The 23,967-nt window shown below is 53.0% G+C and overlaps 2 protein-coding genes across 3 annotated transcripts in view; one reads left to right on the forward strand and one right to left on the reverse strand.

The window, feature by feature from the left end:
• The window catches only part of ABTB2 (ankyrin repeat and BTB domain containing 2), a 181,883-nt gene extending 172,617 nt beyond the window's left edge, over positions 1–9,266 (forward strand). For both annotated transcript variants that reach the window (XM_067749459.1, XM_067749460.1), the window contains exons 12-17: positions 50–155; positions 466–568; positions 1,093–1,183; positions 5,426–5,494; positions 6,179–6,292; positions 7,636–9,266. In XM_067749459.1, coding sequence (XP_067605560.1) covers positions 50–155; positions 466–568; positions 1,093–1,183; positions 5,426–5,494; positions 6,179–6,292; positions 7,636–7,833 — 681 coding nt within the window. In that variant the 3' untranslated portion in view covers positions 7,834–9,266. The remainder of the gene's footprint in view (positions 1–49; positions 156–465; positions 569–1,092; positions 1,184–5,425; positions 5,495–6,178; positions 6,293–7,635) is intronic.
• A 6,077-nt stretch (positions 9,267–15,343) lies between these two features.
• The window catches only part of NAT10 (N-acetyltransferase 10), a 38,843-nt gene continuing 30,219 nt past the window's right edge, over positions 15,344–23,967 (reverse strand). The window contains exons 23-29 of the mRNA XM_067749462.1: positions 23,800–23,910; positions 22,700–22,872; positions 22,087–22,206; positions 21,631–21,729; positions 21,174–21,247; positions 20,057–20,140; positions 15,344–15,570 (exon numbers count right to left, since the gene is read on the reverse strand). Coding sequence (XP_067605563.1) covers positions 15,459–15,570; positions 20,057–20,140; positions 21,174–21,247; positions 21,631–21,729; positions 22,087–22,206; positions 22,700–22,872; positions 23,800–23,910 — 773 coding nt within the window. The 3' untranslated portion in view covers positions 15,344–15,458. The remainder of the gene's footprint in view (positions 15,571–20,056; positions 20,141–21,173; positions 21,248–21,630; positions 21,730–22,086; positions 22,207–22,699; positions 22,873–23,799; positions 23,911–23,967) is intronic.

Consider the following 23,967-nt stretch of genomic DNA (forward strand, 5'->3'; position numbering starts at 1 on the left):
CGGGATGGGGGATTGAGCTCATGGCCCCTCCCTGCCTCTCCCCCCACAGAACGACTCTGTCATCCAGCAGCTGGCTGCCATCTTCATGCACTGCTACGGCAGCAGCCCTATTCCCAGCATCCCTGAGCTGCGCAAGACCCTGCCGGCCAGGCTAGGTGAGGCCTTCCCCACCGGCCACCCGCGCTTGCCAGGCCTCCCTCCCCTCCCCTGCCCTCCCCTGCCCTCCCTCCCTCCCCTCCCCTGCCCCCTCCCCTCCCTCCCCTCCCCTCCCTCCCCTTTTCCTCTCCCCTCCCCCCTCCCCTTCTCCTCTCCCCTTTTCCTCTCCCTCTCCCTCTCCCTCTCCTCTTTGGCCTGGCCTCAGTTTCTCTGCTCTCCACATTCCCCACCCCATCTGCCCCCGGCACACATGTAAGAAACCCCTGGGGGCAGGCTCCTCAGTCACCCCCTCTCCTTCCCTACTGGCAGATCCTCACTTTTTGAACAACAAGGAGATGTCGGATGTGACCTTCCTTGTGGAAGGAAAGCTGTTTTATGCACATAAAGTCCTGCTGGTGACAGCTTCTAACAGGTAGGCAACCCAGATAATGAAGTCTCAGCTGCCGGGAGGCTGGGCAGCTTCATGTGGATACAAGGTGATGGACAGGATGGAGAAGAGCCTCTGCCCCCCACAGGGAGGTCACAGAGCACGGAGGCCCCATCCGCCCCACGGCGGGCATGGGACAAGTTGACAGAGGGACAGTCGAGATGGGACCCAGAGTTCTCCAGGAGGAGCTCTGAGGCTGTATTCTTTCTGGCCAACTTGCTGCCTTTGATTATTAGAAAACATAAATGTTCTGGCACGAAAGTCAGTTTTCCAGCCACAGGCGTCACAGTCACTCATCTAGGGGGCAGCAGGGACAGAAGGGGCCCAGCCCAGCCGTCTGGACGATGTAAAACGTCACTCGCCAAGAATTATTTTGAGAGCACGGCAGTAATTTCTAAAATGCTCCTGTGCCCTGGTGGCCAGTCAGGTGGTGGACGGTGCCGTTGCCACATGGCCATGGAGTGAAAGTCACGTTCAAGCCCCGTCCTGTCTCATCTCCTTGGCTCCAGGTTCAAGACACTGATGACCAATAAATCAGAGCAAGATGGCGACAGCAGCAAAACCATTGAGATCGGTGACATGAAGTACCACATTTTTCAGGTATGTGGACCTCAGTGCTGCACGCTTCTCAAGGGATGCCCCCTCCCCCCAGGAGCCCCACCCTGGCTTGTCCGTCTTGGCGGGAGCAGCCGTGAGTCAGTAATAATCTTCCCCTCCGTCCCCAGTGCCTTCTGTGTTTTGCTGAATCTCAGTGGTCAGGTTGGAGCATCTAGGTTTTTCCCAGGCAAAGGTAGCCGTTCCATTGTGACTTTGTAGCTTCAGAGCCTGTCTCGTGGGCCCTGAGCTCTAACCACCGGGTGAGGGGTCTGGGCAGACTGACGGACGTGTAAGGACAGGCGCACAGCACACGTGCAGCATGTGAGTCCTTGCTCCCCGGAGTGAGCTCCTAGAGTATAGGCGTTGCCTGCGTGCTTGTTGGGAATGCAGAACCTCAGGCCCCACCCCAGACACCCCACATTTTAACAAGACCCCGGTGGGTGGAGGGTGACGTGCGCGTGCGCTGGTGTAGGTCAGTCACTCCTCCCGAGCATCAGACCCCAGCCATGCCGGCCAAGCAGAAATGGCTATGGTGAGCCCATCCTGGGTGTGGAAGATCAAGGTCAGGGCTTTCGATCTCTAAGCTGCCGAGAACCTCAGAGGCTGCATAATGGAAACTCCACAGGCTGGCCACCAGCAGGCGGGGTCTGCAGGAGGAGGCTGGCTGGGGTCTACGCTGAGCCCTGGTGGGGAGCTCCTTTCTCCAGTGATCTCCAGGCTGCAGGCATGACCCTCAGGGGCTGAGACTGAGGCCAAGAGGCAGCTGGTGGGTGGGTCCAGGACCTGGCCTTGCACAGGACAGGCTTGTGACTTAACGGGAGAGATCACAGCCTCACAGAAGCATTAGGAGCCACCATCCACAAGGGTTTGGTCCCCCTCATGTTCCCTGTAGTCATTCATTTAGCATTTAGTCACTTACAGGCACCGTGGAGACAGTGGTAAACGGGACAGGGACCCTGCCCTCCACGAGACAGGGTTATGAATTAATGGTATAGGTGTGGTGGGGAAGGCACTGGGAGAGCAGGACGGGGCATCTAACCCAAAGCTGCGGAGGAGGAAGTTTCTTGGAGGACGAGGGCAGCCAGCCAGGTATCGGGAGCTCCAGGTAGAGGAAGAAGTGCACGCAGGGTCTGAAAGCCAGAGACCACGACCTGTTCAGGAAATGCCCTCTGGCCTAGTCCCGGCAGCGATTCAGAAGAACATCCACAATGAGGCTGAAGCTGCCCCCAAGAGCCACAGCATGAAGGGCCTGAGCTTTAACCCAAGGACAGATGGACGCTACTAGGAGGCCACCGTCATCACAGACACTTAGCCAGGCGTGGTTCCAAGTGCTTTGCCCCTGTTCTTCAGTTAAGCTTCCCAGCACAGTCCTAGGAGGTACAGGTGTGTTATCCCCTCTTGGTAGATGAGGGGTCACAGGCACAGAGAAGTTTGGTAACTTGTCTAAGGTCACAGAGCTGAGAAGTGACAGAGCCAGGATTCAATCTTAAGATGTGTGGAATGGTCCAGTTTGCATTACCTCACTCACTCTGAAGGGGAGGAAGGGACCGGAGGGGGCGTGACTGCAGCCAGGGGACCAGATAGGAGGCTGTTCAGAAATCCAGCTAAGTGATGATGGTGACCAGGTAGTGGCAGCAGGATGGAGGGAAGTGGGCGAGGGGAGAGTGGATGGAACTCGGTGACTCATCGGGGTGGAAGACCCAGGGTCTGGCATGGGGTGTCTCCCCTCCCCCCTTTTCCCGTCCCTTGAGCCAAATTCACTGGGGAGAGGAGCAGCTCTAGAAACTTACTTGGCTAAGAAGCCCAAAGTCCAGGTGAGTTGGAGCATGAGGTGGGGTCAGGCTCTGACACAGGAGGTGGGTCTGAGAAGGGCAGAAGGGATTGGGCGGGAGTCGCGGGGGGGGGGGGGGGGCAAGGGCACACGTGTGGCTCGGGTGACCGCTGCCATCAAGGCTGCATTCACTCAGCAGGGGAGGGTGCCTGTTCCGGGACAGGCTGGGCAGCCCTTGATGACTTCTCGGGGTTGTCACGAGGGTAGACGGGGACAACAGGTCTAACGTCGGGGCACACGTGAGCCTGGGCATATTAGCCTCTGGCCTCGCCCCATGGGTCCTCTGGGGACAGAGCTCTGCCATCACTGGTGGGGAGCCCGAAGCCATCAATCCAGGGCCGGTGCTCCCTAAAAAAGCCTAAAAGTTTCAGAGCAGCCCCCAAACACCTCATTGGCTCTCACAGCACAAAGAGAAATGGCGGTCATTATTTGTTTTCTAGAACAGGAAACAGAGGCCCAAGGAGAGCTAAGCAGTGCTATCATCCAATAGAAAGATAATGCAGGCCACACAGGTAATTTAAAATCGCTTAGTAGCCACAGAAACAAAAAGGAACAGGTGAAATGAATTTTAATATTATTTAACTTAATATAGCCAAAATAGTGTCATTTCAACATATAAAAAATTAATGAAATGTTTTACATTCTTTTTTTCACACTAAGTGTTCAAAATCCAGCTCTGACACAACACGTGTTAACTCAGAGCAGCCACGTTTCAAATGCTCAAAAGCCACACATGGCCAGTGGCTATTGCATTAGCACCGGTCTAGACACTTGCCAAGGTCACTGCCGACTAAACCCAGTCCTTTGGGGGAGAGCCCTGCCATTGAGACATGGCTCTTGACCCCAGGCCTGTCCCTGCAGCATCAGTGGCCTCCCTGTGGTCACATTCCTGGTGGCCCACTCTGGGCAGGAGGAAGCCTGGCAGCCCCTGCAGCCGGTCCTGACAGCTGCTCACAGGGCGGCCAGTCCAGCCCCACAGGCTGCCCGCCAGCAGCCCAGCTCCCTCAGCCAGCCTCCAAAAGGGCAGTTCTGCTCTGACTCCTGTGGACTCGTGTGCATTCAGGTGACCTCAGGGAGATGCCTGGGCCTGGCCAAAACCAGCTACCAAATGCAGCAGGAGGCTGCCTTCCAGGCCAGGAAGGGGAGCTGCAGGCTGTCACCTGTCTCCGAGCCTCTATCCCTGGGCCCCTTCTCACCTAGGGGCTGCCCTGAGGCCATCCCTTAGCAAAGAATCCCTGCAAATGTGACCTACCCCACTCTCAGCCCTGGGCGTTCAGGGCTGTCCTGCTGGTGCTGTGGTCAGCACCCACGCAGCTGCATGGGGATGGCAGAGGAAGCCAGGTGTGGGCCCGGTATCACCTGGAGCCGTGGGACACATGGACACATACGTGTAACTGTAGGATCGCCACGTGAGCTCCAGCAGGGGCTGGGGAAGGCCTTCGGGGGCCCCCGCTCCTCTGAGGCGGAGAGACTGATGTCTCCTGGACAGGCCTTGGGCCTGGATGAGGCTGGTGGGCCCTCCCCACTCCCCACCTCCCCCAGGTTGGGCTCCTTCCCTCTGGTGCCGCTTCCAGCCTGGGGGCCAGTCCTAACAGAGCCTGACTGTGCTGGCTGGAGCCATGTTTACTTACACACTTGCCAGCTCCTTGCTGGGGCCGTTTCTTCAGCCAACCAGGGAGAATCATTTTTCTTTTTCCAACTGGGAAACTCCCCAGTGTCCAGCATGATGGCAGAGCTTGTAACTCAGACCTCAGTGGAACTAAAATATAGCCTCCCTCCCCACAGGCCACCTCATGTGGCGTCCCAGGGCCCTCTGCACCCAAGAATCCTGAAGGTCCTGGGCTGGTCAGCAAGGTGACCTCTGGACCAGATCCCTGTCCCAGCTCTGCAACTTACTTTCCAGGAGGGAGTCGGGATCTGGCTGTCACCGCCACATGGAGGCCTAGCGCCGACAGGGAGATCAGGAGTTGGGATCCTGAGGGTGGCCCGTCAGACAGTCACCCCCTCAGAGCCCCACCTCCCCCTCTCCCAGCCCCAGACTTAGAATTTCGGTAAAAGGAGAAATGAGCGGCCTGGTGCCTGGTGGTGAGCTGGAAGGGTTCTGGGGAGGGGGGTCAGCCCCCCTCCCTGGCCTCAGTTTCCCCAGCTGTGAGTAGTATCTGCCCTCCTGGGCTCACAGGTCTGTCGTGAGGATTGAAGTGAAACCACTCTGTGGAAGGAAGCTTGCCACACGCATTCCAGGGAAAACACAAAAATGTCTGACGAGAGTCGGGGGAGGTGCAGATGTCAGCACACAGAGGTCAGGGGGCACCAGGAGGCCGGCAGCGGCTGGAGTGGCACTCCAGGGGTGCCGGGTGAGGACTTCGGTGCTGTGGGTCCATCTGGCGCTCACACCGGGCCTCTCCTCCCTACAGATGATGATGCAGTATCTGTACTACGGGGGAACAGAATCCATGGACATCCCCACCGGCGATATCCTGGAGGTGAGGACCTGGCCGGTCTGCCCGGCCCCAGGGGGAGGAGCAGGGAGGCCATGAGCCTGGCCCCCAGTCCCGCCATGCCTGTGTCCCCGGCCTGCGACATCTTCCAGGTCTCAACCCCGCTCTCAGAAACACAGCACTTGGAGAGATGAGGAGGGAAGGAAGGTGGCCTCTGTAAGGACCTCCTGGTTCCCTGCTGGTCCTTGCTCTTCTGGCGACGGGAAGCACCATCCCAAGAGAGTGGGAAATTGTGCACCCACGGAGCCCGGCCTCCCGGGCCACACCTCGGGGTTAGAGAGGGCCACCCCTGAGGACGGAAGGCCCAGGAGGATCAGAAGGCAGCGAGGCCTTCCCCTCACCAGGTCACTGCTCGGAGAACGGACCCACTGCTGGCCGTGCACCTGGCTAGAAGTAGATGAGCAGGCAGCTTGTAGCTGAAGGCCTCCTGACGTCAGAAATCCCAAGCAGCGTCTGTCACCCATCCGGTGCCACCCGAGGTGTCCCAGCCAGTACGTAGAGAGCCTAGAGTAGAAATAAATCTAGGCCGCCAGACTTGACTGGCAGCGGGGGAGGGCCCTGGAGGTCGGGAGGAAGCGGAGCACACAGCACAAAGCAGCGGTCTGTTCCGTGATGCCTGGGCCGCAGACCTGGCCATGCATACCCACGGCCTCCTTTGCCTCCTGCCAGCTGCTGTCAGCTGCCAGCTTGTTCCAGCTGGACGCCCTGCAGCGGCACTGCGAGATCCTGTGCTCCCAGACCCTGAGCGTGGAGAGCGCCGTGAACACCTACAAGTATGCCAAGGTGAGGAGCCCTGATGCCCGCCAGCTGCCTCCCAACACACACTCTGCTCCACTGTTGCCTGGCTAGAAAATGCAGGTGGCCAGGCAGCTTTGAAGGGCACTGTAAGTCCCTCTGTGGCCTGGCATCACTGCTGCCCAGTGGGGCAGCATCGCAGCCTGGGAGCTGAGCTGTGAGCCGGGTGGATCTCAGTTCCCATCCCAGCCGTGCTGCGCCAGGCTGTGAGACCTGGGCCAAGGAGCTGAGCCTCTCTGAGTCAAATCAGCTCCCCAGGCACTACTTGATTTTCTTCCCGGCACGGCCCTCCTTATTCTTCCTCCTCTCAGCAAACACCATGGTCATCTGCCACATCTAGAAACGCTCCTGAAACACATCAGCAGTCCCTCCCCTTCCCTCCATCTCCATTGTCCCCTCTCGTGGACAACTGCTGGCCTGGCCTCCACACTTCCTGGCTTTCACCCTGCAATCCACAAGACTCTTGGAAAAGTGTAAAGACCGTGTCACTCCCCTACGTAAACCCTCCAAAGGTTTTCCACTGCAAACTAAATAATCCAGCCCTTATCTGTCGCCCATTACGTGGGCCCCAGGACCCTGTCCACATCTCCCCTTCTGATGCCGCCCCTCTGCCTTCACCCAGCCACGCGGCCCACGTCTCTCAATTCATTCCCACCGCAGAACTCCTGCGATCACTGTCCCCTCCCCTCCGGTAAAGCTCTTCCCAAGCCCTGTTGATTTCCCCAGGCCTCCCCCAAGTCACACACCTCTCTGCCCCTTCACCCACTCTCACGTCCTCACAGCACTGACCACAGTCTGTGGTTTCCTGGCCTGGTTGGTTCCTTGGCTTCCCTGTCTTCCTGAACTGGAACATCAGCTCTGAGACAGCATCGCAGACCTGGGCCTCGAGGCCTGTGCCCAGCACCTGGCCCAGAGCGGGCACTCCATATTTGTTGACCTGAAATAGTTACTGAGCGTTTACCAGGTGAACACTCGTGTGCTGGGCCTTGTGCTGGACATACCACAGTGGGCAGTCCCTGCCCAATAGGGATGACTGGCATTCAACAAGCCATCACCAGTGGGACCTAGGCCAAGAACAAGATTTCAGGGATGTTCCTGGTGGCACGGCTGGGATTTGAACCCCGATCAGTCTAACCCCAAGGAGAGGCTTATGGAAGGAATTCAGATAAGGGGCCAGTCACCCCAAGAGATAGGACATGCCTCCCCCAGGTTGAGGCTTGAAGCTGGGCCTTAGCCCATGGGTACTATTTGGAGGTGAGGGTAGGGGGAGGTTTCAGGCAGGGCTGTGCTGACATAGTGGGTCTCACCCCCTCCCTCTCCCTGCCCCACAGATCCACAGCGCCCCCGAACTGGCCCTGTTCTGTGAGGGCTTCTTCCTCAAGCACATGAAGGCCCTGCTCGAGCAGGACTCCTTCCGGCAGCTCATCTATGGCCGCAGCAGCAAAGTGCAGGGCCTGGACCCCCTGCAGGACCTGCAGAGCACCCTGGCGGAGCGCGTGCACTCTCTCTACGTCACCTCACGTGTGTGAGGTTGGGGGATGGCTGGCTCTGGGCCAGGCTCTGTCGCCAGGCATCCTAGCGGGTGGGAAGGGCCGGGAGCAAGTGCTTCCCGGGGTGCCTGGGCCAGCACGTAGCCGGGGCCTGTGGACACGCTGGGGCGCTGCTGGGTGGAGGCTGGTTACAGGCCCTCTTGGAGCCAGACCTGGGCAGGCCCAGAACTAACCACTGGCTCAACCAGTGATGGGCCAAGGGCAGGTGTGGCCAAAAGGTGGCTCTTCCCCCAACCCCTCCCCGACACCTACGGCTCGCACCTTGAGGGCCGCCATGCACTCACCCTCATGTGATCCTGATTCAGCTCTGCTCGACACAGCTTCAGATCGTGCCCTCCCCCTGGGGCCTCAGGCAGCTCAGACTGTCCAAACTGGGGCTCTTCGGGGGTGTGGGCATCCTTATGAGTGTACAGAACGTATGTTCTGTCTGGGCCCCGGGCCATTTCAGTCAAAACTTCGTATTTTCCCTCAATGTCACGTCCGAAAGGCTGCCCAAACCCTGAACTTACTTATTCAGGGCTGTGCCTTTGAAAGACGACGTGGGCCTCCAGGGGGCCGGGGATCGTGCACAGAGGGTCACTTGGAGTCCGTTCTCCTGGTGTCTGGCCTCCTTTGGAGTCGGGGTCGGGCCAGTGCGGGGGGAGTCGCCGTCCTGCTCAGAGAGTGGTTGGCAGAAGGCAGTTCGTTCCCCTGAACGCCTTTAACGCTTTTGGTCTGAGCCAAGAGTGGCGTGGGGTACAGTGGAGGAGCCTGGTGGCCTCAGCTTTTGTTGCTGCTGTTTTCAGGGTCGATGCTGAAATCCCAAGCCTAGAATTAGGCTGCCTCTGTGGGCTCCGGAGGCAGAGCCCCAAACGGCCCCCCGGTCCAGTTTCTCCAGTGAAAAAGTCCTTTAATTTGGATTGGAGAGCAGGGCCCACACTTCCCACTGGGAACTGCGGGTCTTAGGGATTTAAAGGACGGGGCAGGGGTGGAAGGGAAGGACTGGGAGAGGAGGCCCTTCTACTTCTTCCCCGCTACCTGCCCCTGACATTCTGCAGGCTCCAGGCTCCCCTGGGGTGGAGACACATCGTTGGGCCTAGACCCTTGTCATATTTATGGGCCAGACACTGGGGGCACCTTCTGGACAGCTTGTGCTGGATGTCGCCTTCAGCTGTCTGGCCGTACCTTAGAAACTATTTATTCACCAGAAGCCCCAGGCACTTTAGGAGGTGTCACTTCGGTCACCTTGAAAAACCCCTGGGGGCTTGCAACCGTGGAAAATATTTTCAACTAGCTGCTTGAGCTGGATGTACAAAGGAATAGGCGTTATTTTATTGCTGTAATATTGTACGATACTGTAACTATATATTAATGTTGTCACTTATTGTAAATGTACTATGGTTTTATTAACAATAAACACTTGTTAACAATGACCTTGGCCTCATGGCTCCTGACAGAGGGTTACCCAAAGTTCAGAGCTGGGGAGGAGCCCATTTAGGACCAGGAAGAGAACCCAGAGCTGATTCCCTGGTTACTTGGGGCACTCATGTCTCAGAGGGAAAGAACCCCTGCTGGAAGCTGTGCTGTGGCCACCTGCCAACCCCTGTCCTACCCTATTTAGTACCCGAGCCTGGGTCCAGCCCTCACTGGGCCTTAGTTTTCCTGTTCTGTCAAATGGGGTAGGTGTGTTCCCATTCGTTAAGCACTTAAGTGCCACTGAGCTGGACTGGAAGGACGGGAACACAATGCCAGGAATAAGACAGCTGTCAGATTTTTCACAGAACTGGAACAAATAATCCTAAAATTTATATGGAACCACAAAAGACCGAGAATAGCCAAAGCAATCCTGAGGAAAAAGAAAGCAGGAGGCCTAACCCTCCCAGACTTCAGACAATACTACAAAGCTACAGTAATTAAAACAACATGGTGTTGGCACAGAAACAGACATATGGATCAGTGGAACAGAACAGACAGCCCAGAAATAAACCCACTCACCTATGGTCAATTAATCTTCAACAAAGGAGGCAAGAATATACAGTGGAAAAAAGACAATCTCTTCAGCAAGTGGTGTTGGGAAAGCTGGACAGCTGCATGCGAATCAATGAAGTTAGAACATACCCTCACACCATACCCAAAAATAAACTCAAAATGGCTTAAAGACTTACTTAAATATAAGACATGACACCATACAACTCCTAAAAGAGAACATGGGCAAAACATTCTCTGACATAAATTATACCAATGTTTTCTTAGGTCAGTCTCCCAAGGCAACAGAAATAAAAGCAAAAATAAACAAATGGGACCTAATCAAACTTAATAAGCTTTTGCAAAGCAAAGGAAACCATCGATGAAACAAACAACCTACAGACTGGGAGAAAATATTCACAGATGATGTGACCAACAAGGGCTTAATTTCCAAAATATACAAACAGCTCATACAGCTCAATATCAAAAAACAAAGAACCCAATCGAAAAATGGGCACAAGACATAAAGAGACATTTCTCCAAAGACATACAAATGGCCAGTAGGCACATGAAAAGATGCTAATTATTAGAGAAATGCAAATCAAAACTACAATGAGGTACCACCTCACCCCGTCAGGATGGCCATCATCAAAAAGTCTACAAACAATAAATGCTGCAGAGGGTGTGGAGAAAAGGGAACCCTCCTACACTGTTGGTGGGAATGTAAATTGGTACAGTCACTATGGAGAACAGTATGGAGGTTCCTCAAAAACTAAACACAGAGTTGCCATATGACCCAGCAATCCCATTCCCGGGTATATATCCAAAAAAATCTATAATTCAAAAAGATACATGCACCCCTATGTTCACAGCAGCACTATTTACAATAGCCAAGACATGGAAACAACCTAAACGTCCATGGACAGATGGATAAAGAACATGTGGAACATACATACAATGGAATATTACTCAGCCATGAAAAAGAACTCAGCAACACAGATGGACCTAGAGATTATCGTACTAAGTGAAGTCAGACACAGAAGGACAAATACCATATGATATCACTTATATGTGGAATCTAAAATACGACACAAATGAGCGTATCTATGAAATGGACTCAGAGCACAGACCTGTGGTTGCCACGGGGGAGGGCTGTGGGGGAGGGGTAAACTGGGAGTTTGGGATTAGCAGACGCAAAGCATTATATACAGAAGACATCAACAACTAGGTCCTACTGAACAGCACAGGAACTAGATTCAATATCCTATGATAAACCATAATGGAAAATACAAAAAAGGATATATATATATATATATATATATATATATATATATATATAACTGAATCACTTTGCTGTAGAGCAGAAATTAACATTGTAAATCAACTATACTTAAAACTGTTTAGAAAGACAGCTGCCAGAGGGCTTTGCTGATCTGCCCCGAGGCCAGGTTCCCCACACCCCTGATGCAGGGGGCTGCTGGGATAGTTGTTTGCAAACCCTCCCTCACACAGTCAAAATCTGTGTGGCTCAGCACAGGAAGAGGGGGGCCTGAGGAGGGACCCTGCTGAGCCCAAGCTGGCTGTGTTACCTGTTAATGCAGGGAGGACCGGAAGCCAGTGACTCAAGCCCAAGGGTTTTCTGGGGTCGGCTGTAGTTTGTCTTAGGTGTGAAGTCCAGGCAGAAACAAAGGCTTTGAAAAATGTTTCCTGCCTGCAGCAGGCAGAGAAATTCCTAAGGCCGCTGGGAACACTGACTGGAGTGGCTGTGGTTCGGTGACCGACAGGCCAGGACTCAGGAGCTGGGGGACAACGTGAAGACCGCACGGGGTCAGTCCCGGGAAAGGCCTGCTGTGGGCTTTGCTTGGTGGAGCCCAGGCAGGGCAGCCTGGGGCCCTGGCCTCTGTGGGGAGAGGGCTCAGCACGGACCATGGCGCCCTCTGGGGGCCTTGGGGAGGAGACGCGCCCCTCAGCACCATCCTCCTGGTCCGAGGCCCCTGAGGGAGCTTGCGGGGTGGTCCCTCCCCAGCACTCGCCACCTGCAGGGGATCCCCCGCAGAGGTCCGTGTCCACCCTCCCCACAAGTCCCCCAGCCCTGCAGGACGTGCCTCAGTCAAGCACGCAGCCTAAGAGGCAAGATCTAGTCAGCACCTGGCTCCAGACGGGAGCTCAGCCATATTTTCTCTCTTTGGGGGGCAGACGGTTGAAGGGAAGGTGAGATAAGGGAGGGGTGGGACCCTTTTGAGCCTGCGTGTAGCAGAAACACGCTCTAAAGCAGGCACTTAAATAAATAGAAAAACATCAGACATTCTCCAAGGGGCCAGGAGGACAAGAACAGAAATGGGGGTGTGTCTGGTCACCTCACTTGCCCCGGCGGCCGGGCCTCCTCGTCGGGCCGCTGCTCCGGAGCATGGGGCGCCTCTCGTCCGCTGCCTGCTCCAGGCTGTCGGCAGCCAAAGAAGACAGTGAACTTCTCCTTAGCAGGAGTCCCTGAAAAGCAAGGGGGACTTGGCTCTACTCTAGCTGCCCCGCAGGCAGTGAAAGCTGGGCTAACTCAGCCGGAATCTCCACAGGAAAGCCATCCGGAGCAGAGGGAGCCCGAGTCCAGCCACCAAGGCCCACACCGAGCCTGCCCTCCTCAGCAGCGTCCGGCCCCCTGCTCTCCTCCTCCCCATACTTCCCTTTCCTTTCTGCTCCTGCCGGTTGGTTGCCCGATAGCATCCAGATGCCGGATTATCACAGCTTTCTCCTCAGCCGAAGCGACACAAGAAAAGCTTCAGCATCCCCCTTTCCTGCTGCCCCACCCTTCTGCAGAATCCACACCACCTTTCAACTTTCACCAGTTGTTTACAGAGTGGAGGGCAGCCGTCTGGAGTCTGAACTGCCTATTCAGGCCCTGGGGATGCCAACCCCGCCCCCTCCAGGCCTTCGGACCGGCTGGTGTAATGGCCTCTGATAATGAGTCTACATTTGTCCAAGGTGACGGTCACTGATTTCCTCCCCTCCCCCAGCCTCACAGCCCCCTTTGTGTCATCTCCTGGTCACCCCGGAGTCCTCCGGGACTGTGGGGGACAGATGAGCACTGGAAGCGCTGAAGCCGGCCAGTACTGGCCCCCTCCCAGCTGGGGGGGGGGGCGGGGTGGGGGGGTGGAGACCATTGAGGACTCTTCTTTGTTCAGGCTTCTTCAGCCCCTTCCCCAGGCTGGTGACAGCATTCATAGGCAGCCTATCTGAATTCATTTTGCAAGTGAGATTTCCTGAGACAGCGAGCTTTACAGATGTCACTCTGTCTGGAGGCCAGATGGTGAGGTCTGGGGGAGGCGTGCCTTTTCAGGTTTGGAGGAGAACCCAAGATCACAACCACCAAGTGCAGAGACCTGTTTAGGAACACACGCTTTGCAAATAAAAAGGCCAAGACTGTACATAGTAGGTGAAATGCTCACTTCCTTTTCATGCGCAGAGGGAAAGGCTGTCAGTCAAGAGGCTTGTCAGAGAACAGAGCTGGCCTGGTCTGACTACAAAGCGCATGCTCCTAGCTGCGCCGGTGGGCCTCTTCTAGCACAGGCTGTGGTTTAGAACAAAGCCAGACAGGCCTCATTCAGCCCATCTTAGCGCTCGTGGGTAACGGAGCAGCTGCCCGGGTTATACTGGCACATGCCACAGAACCCAGAGAGGCTTGGTGAGTGCCTGCTGCAGGCCAGGCACCGTTCTCAGCTCCTCAGGCCGGCCGCGTGAGGGAGGTGCTGTCATTACCACCTGCGGTTTACAAAGATGTGGACCTGGGTTACGAGGTGTACCCCAGGTCACAGCAAGGGCCAGGCAGAGCCAGTGTCAAGGCCAGGAAGGCTCCCTGGAGCAGATCAGAGGGACGGGCTTTGGGGCTAGAGGGGCCGAGCAAGGGCCCGGCCGATCTGGGTCCTGCAGCTGTGGGACGATGCGGCTGGAGAGCTTTAAGATGCCACTCGGCTCAGACCATTTGGGGCTGTGACTTTGCTTTTCAGCCACTCTCCTTAAGAAAACCCTCTTTGAAAGGCAGGCTCAGGCACTCACCTGAGAAAAACGGATCAAATTTTTTTTTTCATCTCTAAACTTTCCTTCAGACTTAATAGGGGGTCTGCAGCTCCAGGAGACAAAAGGCCCTACGCCTACGGGGACAAGGCACGGTGGTCCCAGGTACGCAGTCAGAATCTGCTTGTCTCCCCATGGCCATCTGTCCTGGGAGTTGCACGTTTAATCCTCTTTGGTCCAGAAGCGCCCTTTCCTTCCCCGTCCACACGCTAGACTTCTAGGAACCAGATTACCTATCAGGGCTGAGGAAAGGACCTATTTGGACTCACAGAGGACCAGTCCTTTTAAAGTCTATGAAAAACCAAGGAAGATCAGTAACCAAGGCCACCACATGATTTTTTTTTAAATAAGGAAAAATACAGAAGCTGAAATCCGACACGGTCAGCGAGCTCCGAAGGATCGCCATTAACCCACATGCGGAAGCGGGGAGAAAGGCGGATCAGAACCAGAACGCAACGGAACTGACTTCCACTCTGAGCTTTCCTTGCACCTGGTGACGTGGATGAGGAACAATCCTACAGGACCAGCAGAGAGGAAATTCCCTGGCCGTCCAGTGGCTAGGACTCTACGCTTCCACTGCAGGGGGCCCTGGTTCGATCCCTGGTTGGGGATGCAGGGTCAAGGTTTCAATAACAATGGTATCAGATTCAGGACTGGAAAGTAGACACCATCAAACATTCCAAAATACACCACATAATTGCCGTGGAGAGGACCAAACGACCTGACAGGAGCTAGGCAGGAGAGGCCAGCTAGCTGGCTTCCAGGTGCCGTCCCAAGTCCCTCGGAACCACCACAGTGAGCATCGGTCAGCACGGCCACTTCTCCCATGGGCTCCTGGGTCTGTAAGCCCTGGCCACGCTGCCCACCCTCGGCCTTGATGCCAGCACCGTCCCAAGTGTACCGCAGCCAAGATCCACCGAAAGAAATGAGCAACGTGCAACTTCCGCCTACGTTCAGTTGACGAGCACACAGCCAGCTGATCTTTCTAGGATATAATTTATTAAAAATAGAGTCTCTAACCCCCTCAATCCGTGCTAGCAAAAGGGTCTTTCCCAACATTTTTTCCCAAATGGATGAAATACCAGGTATTGGGGACTCAGATGTCATATCCTCCCTAAGAACTCAGGCTTTTCTGGGCCACTGCCAGGGCCGGGAGAGGAACAGCACACGGCAGTGTGGGTCCCAGGACGCCAGTCCTGGCTGGACTAGAGCCTCTGCAGCTCCAGGCCCCAGGGAGTTTGGACGAGTTCATAACAAGAGGCCCCGGTGCTCCCCCAGCAGCCTCCTGAACATCCCCAGAAGACTGTGTACTTGACGCCCGAGAAGGAACAAGAGCCAGCGTGGCTTCTACGCGTGCGAGAAGGAACCGAAAAACCTGGGCCCAAAGCAAGCTATGAACGAATGGGGAGACAGGCCTGGACTGGGGGGAGGAAAGACGGTGCCGGAGGATCGCCAAGCATCGAGTTCTAAGCCGACCCACTCAGAAGTGACTGCTTTTAATAGTCTAGTCAGCTGCCACTCAGTGCAGCCAGAGACAGTTCAGAAAGTCAGGGTATCCCTTACGAGTCAGCCACCACCACCCAAGTTACTCTCCACTATTTCTTCCACTTCAGTTTTGTGTCTTTTTTGTTCTTCACATCTCTGTTTTTCTTCAACTTTTTGTTCTGTTTGGGTTCTTGTTTGGCTTCCAACTTCCTTTTCTTGTCACTGGAGAAGAAAAAACAGTAGTAGAGAGAGAAAGAATGAAGCATGCCTGGATCTGTAACCTTTCAGACTGCTTTGCTTTAAGCTTGCTTTGCTTTGTCTGAAAAAGGGTTTCCGCCATCTGAAACGTGATGTAAGAACGTGCAGTCACACAGCAATGTCCTCTGCAGGCCTACAGGGCATTGTGCTGGGGTCTGGGGGTACACACCAACCCAGCTCCTGCCCTGACCAAGCTCTCAGTCTGTGGAGGAACAAATTACGCCTTAACTCCTGAAATCTGTACGTTCCCCCCTCCCATGACTTTAAGAAAAACCTATGGCATTACAAGGAAAATTCCTTCCCACCACTTACCACTAAGGATTACCCTGGAAACCAGACATATTATCCCAATGACTGAGGATAGTCCATAATACACAGCATGAAAACTCCCAGGAAAACCATACAATACTTTTTGATGTGTTATTTTATTTTTCCTAAATGAGAAGAAAACCCAAAGGAATAGTAACTCGGGTACACATTTCAGCTGGCCAGTAGGTTCCTCACAGATAGATTAACGTGAGAATAGCTCGGCAAATGGCCACCTTCCTTTCCCCTTATAGGTTAAAGATTCTCTCCAGTGTCATTTTGCCCTGGAAACAAACACCTCCCTATAAGGGGAGGGTGTACAATTCTGTCCTGAGACCTAACATCACCTGAATGAAGTGACTGCTCAGAAAACAGAAGGCCTCAAAGAATTCGGAATGACAGTTATCAGTATTTTTACTTCCAAAGGCGCAAGCTTTCATGTTTCCCCAGACCCCTCAAGTGCATGAATGGCCACACAGACTGGGTAATGCAGATGGCTCCTCAGGGGCAGCGACAGCCAAACCAACAGTGGGAGGGACTGAGCTCTGCGGAGCACACAACCAGGCCGTCTCCACACCAGGCCCAGAGCCGGCCATATTCAAAGCCACTGCACTCAATACGCAGCCATCACGCGCCCTGGGCCGCATCTGCCATATTGTCCAAACCAGAAATTAGGACACACTGACAGCGGGCTTTTGTGCCACATCAGAGACCATCAGGAAAATGAGGCTAGCACCGATGCTGGAATCTTCCAGGTAGCACAGTGATTTATGGAGACAGAAGAGAACATCTGATTTCTGGGAACTATGGTTCATAGAGTCACAAGATTTCCTCTTTCCAAATAAACTCTTCAGGGGACCCTGTTTATGGCAATGCCAAGAACTCACCCTCCCACAAACCCCCAAACCAGCTGTGGAAGCCTCATCTCCAGAGGCCCAGGGCAGGGGAGGCCTCACTGTCTTCCCAAGGGAAACTCCAGTGAAAGTGCCGCCCCACGGAACCACCATCATCTACACACACACCACTCTGCAGAGAAGCAGCTGAGGGTGAAGGTTTTTGAAGAGTAGTCCAGGGAGTCCTGGAGTCCCCCAAGACCCCTCCTGGTGGGCCCCAAAGTCAAAACTATTTTCATAATAATTCTAATACATTATTTGCCTCTTCCACTTTCATTCTCTCCCAACTGGTTTGTTTTCCAGAGGCTACAAGATGTGTGATAGCACAACAGACTGAATGCAGAAGCAGACAGGAGAATTCAGCTGCTTTCTAGTATGCCAGCTATTAAAAAGATTCACAAAAATGTAAATGTAAAACAATGCCACTCTTCTCACTAAAATTTTTATGAAAAAGGTATTTTTAAAAACAAAAAACCCATAATGAGTCCATGACTGTTAATTCTAAATGAATAAACATTTTTTTTTTTTTTTTTTTTTTTTTTTTTTTGCGATATGCGGGCCTCTCACTGCTATGGCCTCTCCCGTTGCGGAGCACAGGCTCCAGACGCACAGGCTCAGCGGCCATGGCTCACGGGCCCAGCCGCTCTGCGGCACGTGAGATCCCCTCAGACCAGGGCACGAACCCGTGTCCCCTGCATCGGCAGGCGGACTCCCAACCACTGCACCACCAGGGAAGCCCAACATTTTTTTTTAATTTCTCAGTTTTTCATTTATAAAATGGGAAATTTTTTTAATTTAATTTTTTTTCTTATACAGCAGGTTCTTATTAGTTATCTATTTCATACATATTAGTGTATACATGTCAGTCCCGATCTCCCAGTTCATCCCACCACCACCACCACCTCACCCCCATCCCCGCTTTCCCCCCTTGGTGTCCATACGTTTGTTCTCTACATCTGTGCCTCTAAAAAGTGGGACATAGTGATAGATAAAACCCACACGCACAAAAGCCCTTTGGGGTCCTCAATAATTTTTATGATATAAAGGAACTCTGAGATCCAAAACTTTGAGAACCATTGGCTTAGAGGAAGGAGAGTATAACAGGTAAAACTCTGGGCTTTGCAGTGGACAAACCTGGTCCTGATTCTGGCTCTGCCTCTTACTAGCTATATGCTTCTTGGGAAGTCACTTAACACCTGAGAGCCTCGGTTACTTCATCTTTAAAGTAGTGATATACCCATAAAACTCCTAGAAGATAACATAGGCAAAACATTCTCTGACATAAATCATACCAATGTTTTCTTAGGTCAGGCTCCCAAGCCAATAGAAAGAAATAAAAATAACAAATGGGACCTAATCAAACTTACAAGCTTTTGCACAGCAAAGGAAACCATAAACAAAATGAAAAGACAACCTACAGAATGGGAGAAAACATCTGCAAATGATGCGATGGACAAGGGCTTAATTTCCAAAATATACGAACAGCTCATACAATTTAAAAACAAAAAAAACAACCCAATCGAAAAATGGGTAGAAAACCTGAAGAGACATTTCTCCAAAGACATACAGATGGCCAATAGGCACATGAAAAGATGCTCATCATTGCTAATTATCAGAGAAATGCAAATCAAAACTACAATGAGGTACCATCTCACGCTGGTCAGAATGGCCATCATTAAAAAGTCTACAAATAACAAATGCTGGAGAGGGTGTGGAGAAAAGGGAACCTTCCTACACTGCTGGTGGGAATGTAAAGTTGGTGCAGCCACTGTGAAAAACAGTATGGAGGTTCCTCAGAAAACTAAAAATAGAATTACCATATGATCCAGCAATCCCACTCCTGGGCATATATCCGGACAAAGCTATAATTCAAAAAGATACATGCACCCCTATGTTCACAGCAGCACTATTCACAATAGCCAAAACATGGAAACAACCTAAATGTCCATCAACAGAGGAATAATGGATAAAGAAGATGTAGTACAGATATACAATCGGATACTACTCAGCTGTAAAAAAGAATGAAATAATGCCATTTGCAGCAACATGGATGCAACTAGAGTTTATCATACTAAGTGAAATAAGTCAGAAAGACAAATACTGTATGATACCACTTATGTGTGGAATCTAAAAATGACACAAATTGAACCTATCTATGAAACAGAAACAGGGACTTCCCCGGTGGTCCAGTGGGTAAGGCTCCACACTCCCAATGTAGGGGGCCCGGGTTCGATCCCTGGTCGGGGAACTAGATCCAGCGTGCGTGCCGCACTAAGAGTCCTGCCACAACTAAGAGGTCCGCATGCCACAACTAAAAGATCCTGCATGCTGCAAGGAAGATCCCGCACGCCACAAATAAGACCCAGCACAGCCTAAATAAATAAATATTAAGGGGGAAAAAAAAGAGATCAATAGAGCAAATCTGGGGAAAAGACAGGGCCACAGCAATTTAAAAAAGCACAAATAACGAAGAAGCTGTGTTTTATCAAGTAAAGTTTCAAAAAAGACATACACAAATTGAACTATATATGTGTATAACACACATAAAACCCTATTAAAAAAGCAAAATAATAACCAGGTTTGAGGGGGTAGAGTGAAAGGGTGAGTTTAGAGAGGTCAAGCTTAATAAGCCTGAAAAAAACCCAAAACAACAGAAACAGAATCTCAGAGACAGAGAACAGACTGTGGGTTGCCAAGGGGGAGGGGGGTGAGAAAGGGATGGATTGGGAGTTTGCGATCAGCAGATGCAAACCGGTATATACAGAATGGATAAACAACAAGATCCTGTGATAAACCATAATAGGAAAGAATATGAAAAAGAATGTATACATATGTATAACTGAGTCACTTTGCTGTACAGCAGTAATTAACACATTATAAATCAATCATACTTCAATAAAAATAAATAAATAAAGCAGTGATGTAAGAAAAAAGCCACCTCTGTTTAGAGCATGAAGGGGATGCTGCATTAAAGCTCCCAGGAAGTGCTCAGGTAGCGGCAACTCCAAGGCTGTTGTTCTCAAGCCTGTCTCCCTGGCATGTCTGAGAATACGGGGGATGCAGAGATCCAGGCCTAAGCAATGGCCCTGCCTGATCAGTGGGAGCTATGATACAAAAATAGCATCCCTCAAAGGAAAGAATAGTGACTTTCCTCAAGGCTTTTGCTCCAACCTCCTACTTCCTAGAGAAAGTTACCAGCGAAGCAGAGAGGCCAGAATGCCTCCCCTGCCTGATGTATGCCAGCCCCTCACCTTTTCAGGCTGACAACCGAGGCATTCTGCCCGGCTTTGTTCAAAACTTCATTCCATTCTTCATCGTCCCCACGGATTATGTATCTAAAAAATAAAGGGAAATATCAAAGCCTGCTCAAAAGAAGAGAAGGCCGCTTAAAAGAAAGTAAGAGAGTGACAACGTTTTCATCACACACATCCCACCACGAAAGCCAGGCCGAGCTGCACCAGCATTTGAACAGCAGAGAGCACAGGACAGGCGTGCAGCTGAGCTCCAGGGGACAGGAACTTCACCGGAACAAGCACGGTCAGGCCTGCTAGCAGGGGTCGATCCGCACAGAAGGCAGCTGCCCGACTTCTGCCATCTGACTCTCAGCAACCGCCCACCCGCCCACCAGAGGAGCCTCCTGTCACCCCCAGCATCTCCTTGCTCACCACCACCTCCACAGCCCACACGCCCTTGGACTGGGCCATGTCTGCCCCACCTCGCCCCACCTCTCTGGGATCTGGCAGTCCTGACAAGTCAAGGCTTTGATGCAGCAAAGCTGTGTGCAGAGCTCAATACTTTGCCCACGGACCTCCTGGCCACCTCCATCTCACATCCAACAACCACCATCACTAATGACCCGGCAACGGGACTACAGGTCAAAGAGGCTCAGAGGCCACCAAGTCTGGAGCGGTTATTCACATCAATCTACCGGGCGGGTACCACCATTATAGCTGCAGCTCAAAGAGGACTGCAATCTCCAGGGCATGGAGGGTTCCAGAACAAGGGGTTTTGTTGGTTCATTGGCAGTAGGATCTTTTCTTCAAACAAATTCACATCAAAAGCCAAATATTAAAAAGTGGCCACTGACAGTGGATGCTCATGGATCAGCATCCCCCTTCCCTAAGGAGCCCGGGGCACGACACGGGACCCAAGGGATCTCAGGAACACGACCTGCAAGTCATGACTTACAAAGTGGCAGAGCTGATCTGGGGAAAACAAATCCTTCAAAATTATGCAATTAGTCAATTAGGAGGTTTTTAGCTGCTAGTGCTTCTAAAAATGATCCCATGAAACACAGCTTCCAGGGCACCCAGGAAGCAAATTAGAAGCAACCAGCAGAGGTTCCGTGCTTCCCACGAGGGGCCTTACTGAGCGAGGTCCAGGTTCTTCAGCTTCCCCACTTCTTTCTTGTGTTTCTCCTGGAACTCCTTTGCTGCTTCGTCCTGTGGTCGAAGTCCCATACAGAGAGTAGGTCAGAGTCAGGCAGGGGACAAATGGCAGGGAAAGGCCAGGGGACAGAACGTGACCGCGACGACCAGCAGGCCTATCCTTCTGCACATTTCCCTCCCACAGCATTAAAGGCAGCTCTTACTCAGTGTGTATGAACATAAAACGCGCCTTCTGAAAACCTAAACGATCAAACAAGTAGTTCACAACAGCAGCTGCTGGACTGCCAGCTCGCACACGCGCTCAGTGGGGGGCCTCGTCAAGGGCCGGGTGGGCACGGGAGGGGCAGGGAGACTCGGGGAGCACGCCCCTCACACCCCCAGAACACTAGCGCCAGGGACTCTCCTACAGGGGAGAGACGGACGTTCGGTGTTCGTACCAGGTCGTCACTCAGCGTCTTCACCGTGGGCTCCATAACCACGGCCTTCACTGCCACCATTTGCTCCTCGATGGCCTTCTCCTGCACTTCATTAAACAGCTACAAAAGACCAAGGCCAAGAAGCAGAAGATGAAGGAGCAGCAGAGGCCCAGTCACTCGTTAGCAAGTCATTCAGCACACGCCCTGCACGGTTTAGGAGTACACACGCTCACGGGAGGAGCAGGAGATCCCCGACTGGAGATGTCACACTCCCATCAGGGGTGCCTCTGGGAGACAACGCGGAACGTTACAGATCCAGCTGAAGTTCCCCATATCTGTTTGTGTGTGTGTGTGTGTGTGTGTGTGAAAATCTGCAGCAAACACAGCCAAATGTTAACCTTTCTGCATCCTGGGGCAGGGAGTGGGCTTGACACATTTTTCAACACAGGCCAAAGCCCTGCCCTCAGCTGAGGTTACCTTCACAACCTTGCGGATGATCCGGTTGAAAAGTCCCATCAACTGGCCTGAGGGCAGCTCGATCTCCTTTTCCAGCTGGTCCACAGACTTGTGCTGCAGGCCAATCCCCAAGAGAAGAGCCTGGGGGACGGAGAATCTGTTGGAGTGGCTGCCAGGGCAGGCTTTTGCCCATTAAAACCACACCAAGAACCAGAGTTACACTCTCTTGACCAAAACACTGACTGACACTATTGTGGAATCTTCCCATTCATCCTGTTACTGAAACCACTAGGAAAACTCCCTCCTCCTGAAATCTCCAAACTAACTTCTTATCCCGGCAAATAGCTGCTTTACGGCTACATTACAAGCACAAGGTGCTCCTGGACTCTGATGAAGCAGAGTAGGAATCAAGGCAACGTGGTGGGGTGGAGGAACGTGGGTCCAGACTGCAGCACTTCTACTTACTTACTGTACTACTGGGCACACAGCTCAACTGCAAAGCCCAAGAGTCCCCACGTGTAAAAGGTGAGACCACTACCCCCCCCATCAGCACAAAGTTATGTCAAAGCATCCGACCAACACCCAGCATATAAACTGCTCCACAAAACCAGCACACGAGCAGCAGGTGACCTACCGACTGGGCAGCAGACAGGGCCAGGTCCCCCAGCTGGTTCAGGAAATACAGCCGGGAGATGGCCGGGATCATGTCCATGATGAGGTGATAGTCAACCATGTTCCGTGAATACATCTCCAGCCTCTTCAGGTCATAGGGGAGGAAGAGTGCTTCCAGCTCCTCCCGGCACAGGGCTGGACATGCGACAGAGCCAGACGAGTCAGGTGAGCCCAACGCCCTTGCAGGGTCTGACGAGATTCCCAGATGGCGCTCACAACAACAGTCCCCAGGTGGCACCCAACAGCTGCTCCTCCACGGGGCCTTCAGCAGGAGCCGGGCAGGAGCCACCTAAAAGTGCCTGCCCACCCTGGGCCGCCCTGACCCTCCTCCTGCAAAGGGGAGGCAGCTTGGTCCACGCAGGGAGGGGGACGGATGGTGTGTGACCCTTGCTCAGAGTTCCACGCCAACACATCAGACCAAGAAAGGCTCCCATGCCCTGGGGTTAGAGGAATGCAACACTTTCCCCACTTCGTCACTTCTCCTCAGGACGCAGCTTAACAGAAAACAGGCATGCTCCACCCAGCTCGACAAACAGATTTTTACACCAAAATATAATTGGCCCAAAAAAAGGGTATACGTACACGTAACTAGCAAGAGGGAAAAAATACCCCACGGCTGTTAACACTAACGATCCCGTACACCCTTTTTTGTGTTTTAAATATTCAAACAGAATCTACATGCCCAAAGCACTTCTACGTGTTGCCCACAGAAGGTTGACAGCATATTCTTATTACAATTTCATGAATGAGGAAACGGAGCCTCAGAATTGAGCTAGTTACCCTAGCTCACAGGATTTAGATCAGGTTCCACAACTGACCAGCTGCAGGCCTTACTTACACCTCTAAAGCCAAGTCCTTCCCCCCAAGTCCTGTCATGAGGGCACAGTGTGTGATAGCGGCCCTGAGGCGGCACAGGGCCTGCTGAGCAGAGGCGGGTGGGGGAGACGCAGGCCTGGAACCAGTCCCTCCATTCCTAGTCCAGCCCTCTTCCTGGACCACATGCCCACCGCCTGTTCCACACAACCAAGCCCCACCAGCCCTCCGGCCGCCCCACCAGCTCACCCAGCTGCACGGGTTTCCCAATGTTCCTGTTCTGAAGGATGTTCAGGGCCAGGGAAGGAGAGAAGGTGCTGAACTGGTAGGACAGCAGGGCTAGGAATCGCCTTCGGAAATCTGCGGGGTTCAACCACACAGTGTCAGAGGTCTGTAGGCCCCTGTGCCTGCACCTGG

Source organism: Pseudorca crassidens, chromosome 9, assembly GCF_039906515.1.
Source record: "Pseudorca crassidens isolate mPseCra1 chromosome 9, mPseCra1.hap1, whole genome shotgun sequence".
Classification (NCBI taxonomy): Eukaryota; Metazoa; Chordata; class Mammalia; order Artiodactyla; family Delphinidae; genus Pseudorca; species Pseudorca crassidens.